Source organism: Erpetoichthys calabaricus, chromosome 18 (assembly GCF_900747795.2).
Source record: "Erpetoichthys calabaricus chromosome 18, fErpCal1.3, whole genome shotgun sequence".
Taxonomy (NCBI): Eukaryota; Metazoa; Chordata; class Cladistia; order Polypteriformes; family Polypteridae; genus Erpetoichthys; species Erpetoichthys calabaricus.
This window is the reverse complement of record NC_041411.2, coordinates 24262625-24269966: the sequence shown is the minus strand read 5'-3', so window position 1 is coordinate 24269966 and position 7342 is coordinate 24262625. Positions and strand designations below refer to the sequence as shown.

General features: G+C 42.7%; 1 protein-coding gene across 1 annotated transcript in view; it reads left to right on the top strand.

Moving 5' to 3' along the window:
* Positions 1-232: 232 nt before the first annotated feature.
* The window catches only part of znrf3 (zinc and ring finger 3), a 134997-nt gene continuing 127887 nt past the window's right edge, over positions 233-7342 (top strand). The window contains 1 exon segment of the mRNA XM_028825250.2: positions 233-928. Within this exon segment, the coding sequence (XP_028681083.2) occupies positions 710-928 (219 nt within the window). The 5' untranslated portion in view covers positions 233-709.

The following is a 7342-nucleotide window of genomic DNA, read 5'->3' as shown; positions in this document are numbered from 1 at the left end:
TAGTATGACCTGTATGGTACAGAAAGAACGAACCTATGTACAACTCTAAGCGAGTGGTCAGTAGCAGGGCAGATTCATGCCTTTTTAAGGGGTCTCCATTATTTACATGTTATGGGTTTTGACTGACTAATTGCGTTACCGACAACATGACAGCCCCAATACTCTTTAAGGACACACGCGCCTTCAATCCGAGGCCCTCGCTCGCACACCGCGGACCGGCCACGCGCAGGCGCCCCTGTTGACGTTTGTGCGCGAGGCAGCGCGATCCTCCTTAATTACGCTGGCAGCTGACATTTGGGAGTGGAAAATGAGGGGGTCATGAAGATTGGTGGGTGGGGATAACCCTTTTAGAAAGAAAAAAAAAAAGAAAAAGAAAAAAAAAAAAAACCAAAGTGAATCACGTGTTCCCAGATCAAAGGAGATCCGCTTTGTGAAGCTGGAAAGAGGAAAAAAGCAATCGAGAGAGAGAGGGAGGGAGAAAGAAAGAAAGACCGAAAGGGAGGGGGAGCGAGTGAGCAGCGCTGCCTGATCGCCGACTGACAAGATTGCTGTTGCAATGGAGAACTAATGAAGTCCAACGCGTGAGCGAGCCCACCTTAACTTTCTCCTTTGGGATTTTACTGTACTTCCACGCTCTCTGTTCCCCCATAGAAAGACAAGAAACCCTCCTGGACAGTATGCCCCGATCGGCGCCGATCCTGCCGGCGAGATGATGGTGTCTGCGGCGCGGAGGCGAGGGGCGCAGTCGCTGTTGGCGCTGCTGCTACTGGCGGCCGCCGCCGCGGCTCTGGCCAAGGATACCGCCTTCGTGGAAGTGGTCCTGTTCGAGTCCAGCCCCAGCGGGGATTACACTACGTACACCACCGGGCTGCAGGGGCGCTTCTCCCGAGCAGGGGCCACCATCAGTGCGGAAGGAGAGATTGTACAGGTAAGCTCTTACAAGTTCGCTCAACTTTCCCTGCAAGTCGCCCGGCAGACCGCCGATAACTGGTCTCAACTTTCTTGTCTGTCTGTGGGCTAGGGTGAGTGGCGCGGGGGGTGATAGATCAGTGGGGCAGAGTACTTACAAGATGGCTTCTATTTTACTACAGGAGTACGGTTGGACTCTCGCACTGACCCTCGAACAGATGCGCTGGGGTGCGCGGCCCTGGCCTCCAAGTCAACGAGTTACACGAAGTTACACACGCACGCGCGCGCCCGTACACTCACACACGAGAAACACGCGCACCCTTACAACTCTAGCGTAGTCTTCACGTGGTGCGCGGCCGCGTGAGCGGCCAACTGTTTATTCTGCGTCATTAGGACCTTGCGGGACTCTGGTCGGACTGTTAACGGCAAGCCGATGCACCCAATATTACGTTGTGTCCTTGTATCCAATAGTGATTTCACAATTGTGCCTTTTTTCCAGATGAAATCGTGTTAGCCTCCTAGGAGCGTGTGTACGCATAAATAAATCCGATTACTCTGCGCACCCCTCATAGGTAGGGTTTCACGTGGGGCACATGTGTGCACCTGGACTGATTTTCAGGTCGATTCGTTTCATGCATTTCCTAGAGTTTGCTTTTTCGTGGCACCCGTCCTTTGCTTATCTTCTGGATGAGTATTTCGTGTGTGTATCTTGTTTTCCTGACAGCAAACACCTTCTTGCATTTGTGTTTATTTATAGATGCATGATGTTATGTTCAATTTGAAGCAGTCCATGCATCGTAGAAGTGATTTGGTCGCAAGTTCATTCTTTATTTGCATATTTATGTATTGAACGGCTAATATTATTGTACCTTCCTGTGTGGTATCCGAGTGTTTATTGTGTTATAGTGTCTTGCATTTACAGATCCAAGTATATTAAGACGATTGGATTAATCTTGTAGCAGTATCTGGTAAACATCTGCATTCTTGTCTTGGTGAATTTTATAGATTGTTGCTTGTGTGCACATATTTAATTACAGAGGCCACATACTCGTGTGTTTTTTATGTTTTATTTGTGCAGGAACTGAACTTTACGAAAACTTTGTGATTTCACATGGGTAGTCAGTATTTGATACTGAATGTGTTTGCGCGTTTATAAACCACTTTTTAGCGATAAGCACTTCCCGCTCATTAACATGGATATTGTTTAATGTGTTCTTTACACTTGCTGTACCAAAGATTACAATGAGGATGTTGTCTCCCAATAAAGATCTGTCTGTAAGATCTTTTTTTCTTCCTTATTTTGTTTGATTTTCTCCTCACTCTTTTTTATTGATTATATGTTTGAAGTTCACAGCCTCCGAGCTGATTTCGGGCTTCCCTACACTTTTAACAAGGTTATGCGCGCCCAGGCATTGCGGGTTTGGACAGATTGTGGTTATGTGCTTTTCGATCAGATGATTTTAAACTATTTTACTCCCTTCTGGCTACAGTTTAATAAGCATCTTAGCGACCATAAATCGGCCTTCTTGCTCTTCCTTCAAAGGTTTTTAAAATAAATCCGGTTTGTCTAGACGAGCTGGGGAATAATCCTAATTCAAACATCAAAGATGTGCACACGTTGTGCTTAACTCTTCATTCTCCAGGTGCCCACTTCGCCTCCTCCCCCCTTTCTCTTCTCACTCTCGCGCTCACTCTCACTCTTTCCCTCCCTCCACCTGCCACCCAATCGCCCGCAAATACCATCGTGTGGCTGGAAAGGAATCGGTGGCTTTGAAAAGAGGGAATTTATTAGGGAAATGTGTGTCCTGAATGATTAAAAGCAGCGCCGGGAGGAACAATCTTTCACAAAAGCATTTGCCTCCAAGATAAAAGTTGAATTGTTAACCGGCAAACGTGCGCTGCATGAAGTTTGGGAGCTTAGGGGTTGAGATTTTCAAGGTCAGCTCGTTATCTGAACACTAGTAAGCGTCTCTGATGGGATCTGCTGCCAAAATAATCCCCTCCCTCCTCAGAGTTAATGTTTGAAGTTAACGCTCCTCACATTTCTCATCCATGGCCTCTTTATTTCCGCCTGAGTTTGTTTTTTTAGTTACGTTTGTGTAAAGGATTACTGTCATTTGAATAGATTTTTCCCTCTCCTCCTAAGAATCGAATGCCCCCCTTACATCCCTTCATTTGTACGGTCATCATGGGATCTTAGCACTGGAAGCGCTGTATGCCCCGCAGATGTCCCGATTCGGTTTGTTCCCTGGCACAATTGTTTCGCAGCCTGGAAAACAGCTCTTCATAAGGGCCAGTCGGCTGGCTTCATATGTGCGTGCTCCGATTAAGGAGTCAATATTTAAGAACCCACTCCCTCCCTCTCAGTCGTCCCTTTCATTTCTACTTCAGAATGCCGCCTTATCAAGTTCATACCTTTCCATTAAAGGACTTGTCAGGTGAACAATCGTGAGGTAGAAATCTACACGCAGATGGTATTTTAATAGCTCTCTGTGTTTGAACAGTTATTAAAAGACCAGAATTCATGTTTATTTTTTCAGAGATCTGAGTAAACTCCAGACTTTTCGTTTCACTGCCTTTGGCGCACGCATCCACTGAGTCCATCCATGCAAAAGCCGAGTTTTTAATCTTCCTATTAAACTCTGCGTTCCAGTCTAACTTGAACTCTGCTTTTGTCGGGTGGGGGGCGTTGGTTGCAGGGTTCAGATAAATGCACGCGTAAATTAAAATAATCCCTCTTGACACCATAGCTGGATGGGGCTCTCCAGTACAAATGGAAAGTGACGTCCAGATATGTTCTGCTTGCTGGTTCTTTGATCAAAGAGTTATTGACCTTTTTTCCCCGCGGCTAATTACAAAGCTTTGTCATCTGGCCATGCTCCATCGGGAGCGTGTTTTTTCTTTTTCTTTTTTGCTATAGAAGGTCTTTGCGCCCAATGCTGCCAGATTTGGCTCCGGCTCCCAATGACCCTGAATTGATCTAAGTAGGTTTGAGAATATAAAAATCACGTACCTAAATACCATAAATACAGAAAGCTATCAGTCACTGATTTCTCTTCCGTACAGCACAATCAATTTTTTCAGTCCCATTATTTTTTTTAGTTTATAGCTTTCTAGGCTATAGGCCCAAATGCGCTGGAAGTATTTTACAAAACTGATCATTTTAAGGGCCGTTACTGTCCCAGGAAAGATCCAATAAGGCCAGTTTTCAAGACTACGTGAGCCGATCAAATGGATTTAGTATTACTACGAGTCCAAACATTTGGGGAAAAAGCTTCCGCTGTTAACTCCATTAATTTGTTTGGGGGCGTTTGCTATACTGTATCCCGATCTGCTTTTCCTCAACCGGAGCCGAAGAGCGGTAACTTGCTTGTTACTTTCCATGTTCCCGACGCTTTGAGCTTTTCTGTTCCTTGCTGAATAAACCGGTTCAGTTGTTTGTGTGGGGTTTGCATGCCCTCGCTCTGTGTCGTTTTGTCAGGGCACTCCGTTTTCCCCCTACATCTCAAAGATCTGGTAACTGGTCACTTGAACCTGTCAAATTGGACTTTGCGGAGTTCTCCCCACTTTGCGCCTGACGGTTACAGTCTGCACAGGCGCTATTCTCTTCATGAGATTAATGGAAGATGATGTAGTTCTGAGTTCACAGAAGTAATTCTTGTTAGTGCAAGATTAAAATTTGCATTATGAGTGGCGCTATAAAAATAAAGGCTGAGTCCATCCATCCATTTTCCAACCCGCTGAATCCAAACACAGGGTCACGGGGGTCTGCTGGAGCCAATACCAGCCAACACAGGGCACAAGGCAGGAACCAATCCCGGGCAGGGTGCCAACCCACCGCAGAAGGCTGAGTCTTTGATATTAAAGATGTCTTTTGCCTTACACAGTATTGTTTACACGAGTGCTACTTTTTCGTTGCAATAAGAAACTAATGCAACAATTCTGTATGGTATTGGCTATGTAAGGAACAATGTACACTTCTGATTGTTTCTTTTGAAAGGCTGTCGTACCCGATATTTTGAAAATTAACACTGTTCACTACAGTGGGTAGATTATGACGTCGTGGACCCTTGTAATTTGGTTCTTTCGGAATGCAGCGGCTGAAGTTTACCGTTTATTCAGCAAGCCGCTTACATGCCAGCCAGCGCTACAGCCCTTTTTACTGTACTGTGCCCTGCTGGGATACTCCACTGCCCATTGTGGTTTTCAACGTGTTGTTTGGACAGTTCTGACAGGCAGCGTTAAGTTTCAATATCTGAAGTGCCCAGATGGGGGTTGGAGATATTTGGGGGGCGAGAGGAGGTGATATTGTGTGGTTAACCCCACGTTTGTGGAGGTTTTGTCGGTCTACCATTTAGGTCATACGCTCCTTATTATATTTGCGGTCGCGATTTGTTTTGGTTTTGAAATTTTCCAGGGAAAAGGAAGGTGTATTTTACATCTCCAGAGTTTTTTTTTCTCATTTTGCCTTAGCATGTAAATCCTACAGGGCAGTCCAGCCAAAGTAAATAAATGAATCTAATTCCCAGCTTGTTTCCCAATAGATGAAAGCAGCACGGCGAACGCAGCTTGGCGAGAATGCAAGAGTTTATATATATGTATGTGTATGTGTGTATGTAAAGTATTTCTCCTAAATGTTGCCATCAAGCAGGAGCATGGTGTTTTTATTTATTTACATATTGCTACTATTTTAACTATTTTAGGTGCGATTAAACGGCTACTTCAATTCAGTTTAAAATCGGTCTTCTGGCATGATGGCACAATATTACAATATTACTTAGCCAGGAATAGGCTTCTGTAAACACCAACACAAAGCATACCATGTGCAAATAGCAATAAAATAAAACATTAAGGAAAACAAACGTTTACAGTGCCTTAAATGCATAAAATCAATGGAACATGTGATGAAGCATGTAACTTTGTGCATTTGGCTGACATCTTTATCCAAAGCCACTTTAGAAAGATCATGAATTTAGCAACTATTTGTTTGTTTGTTTGTTTGTTTTTAATTCAGAACAAGTCACCTTAAGAAGCTTGATCCTGGTTACAGAGTGAGGCATGAATGAGAACTGAAGGACCAGCCTAGTGACTTAGGGTCCAGTGCCATAGAAACTACATCATACTGCCAAAGATTTTGATTAAACAGAACCTCTTACTGTGAAAATTATTACAGGGCTCTTTAACCTACAAATCAGTTGAGTTTAGCAATACTAAGTAAGCAGAAACTCTCAGCTGGTTAACAAGATTCCTAAATGATTAAAAAGTAAGTCTATAATGAAGTTAATGACCCCGATAGTAAAGAGAAGTTTAGTGAGATAATTTGAAGCATTCTTGGAAGTTGTCTTCTGTGAGGTCTATTGGTACATAAGCAGCTGCTGCTATGTTTTCAGTCCATCTATTTGATTCCGTGACAGACTTCATAGACAAAATCAGATAACAATGCAAGAAAAGCGAATCCCTGATTAAGACAGTGAAATCAATTGTATTAAAAAGATACTATTTTATACCCTTTCATCGTGACCTTCGGGGTGATATATTAATGAGAGACTCAAAAAGTTAGGCACGTGAAAATAAACAAATAAATTAAACACACAACAAGACATAAAGGTAAAAGCTGTTTATTTTATACTGAGCCTTTCTTGTTAAACCTCAAAACAAGCAAAATTGTTAATTAATTAATAATACAATAAGAGGTAACATTTATTACATGTGCAAATAACCATTAATCAAGCCTAACAACCATTTTATATAGTGGCCAACCTGTTGAATATTTTCATGAGGTGCTTTATTAATTGAATTATAGTACAGCAATCTATTCATTTTCTGTGCATGCTTAGTCCTAGATTAATAAGGGGGGGGGGGGGTGCAGGAGCCTGTTCTAGAGGAAGCAGATACAAAGCAGTAACTACCCATGCACTAGGTTGACAGGTCTTTGCCGAGTACACTTATTCATACAATGAGAATTTGGATGACTGTATGCTGAACCCATTCTGAATGTGGTGACAGTCCTTTATAGTGTATACACTATCTAAGTGACTGCTTGGTGCATGCATACAATATTCTAGTGACTGAGTCAGGGTTTGATCCCAGTTTTTTCAAGTGATGAGACAGCAACACTAACTACTACAGTATCTCGTTACTTTTAGATAAAGTATTTTTGAATTTTAAAAGGTTTGCCATAGAACAATGAGGTGCCACCACTAACTACTGTAATGTTATTGTTCTTGATTAAATGCATTGCATGAACAAACAATATGGTAACTTACAAAAACTTACAAAATGACAGAAGGACAAAACAACTGTTTTGCATAACACCTTTTCTACAAAATATTACAGGGTGCTTTGTTCATGAAATAGTGATATAGTTCTTGATAAAACCTATCGCCTAATAATATGCTTACCTACCATAAAGGTAAAACTATTTCTTTTACAT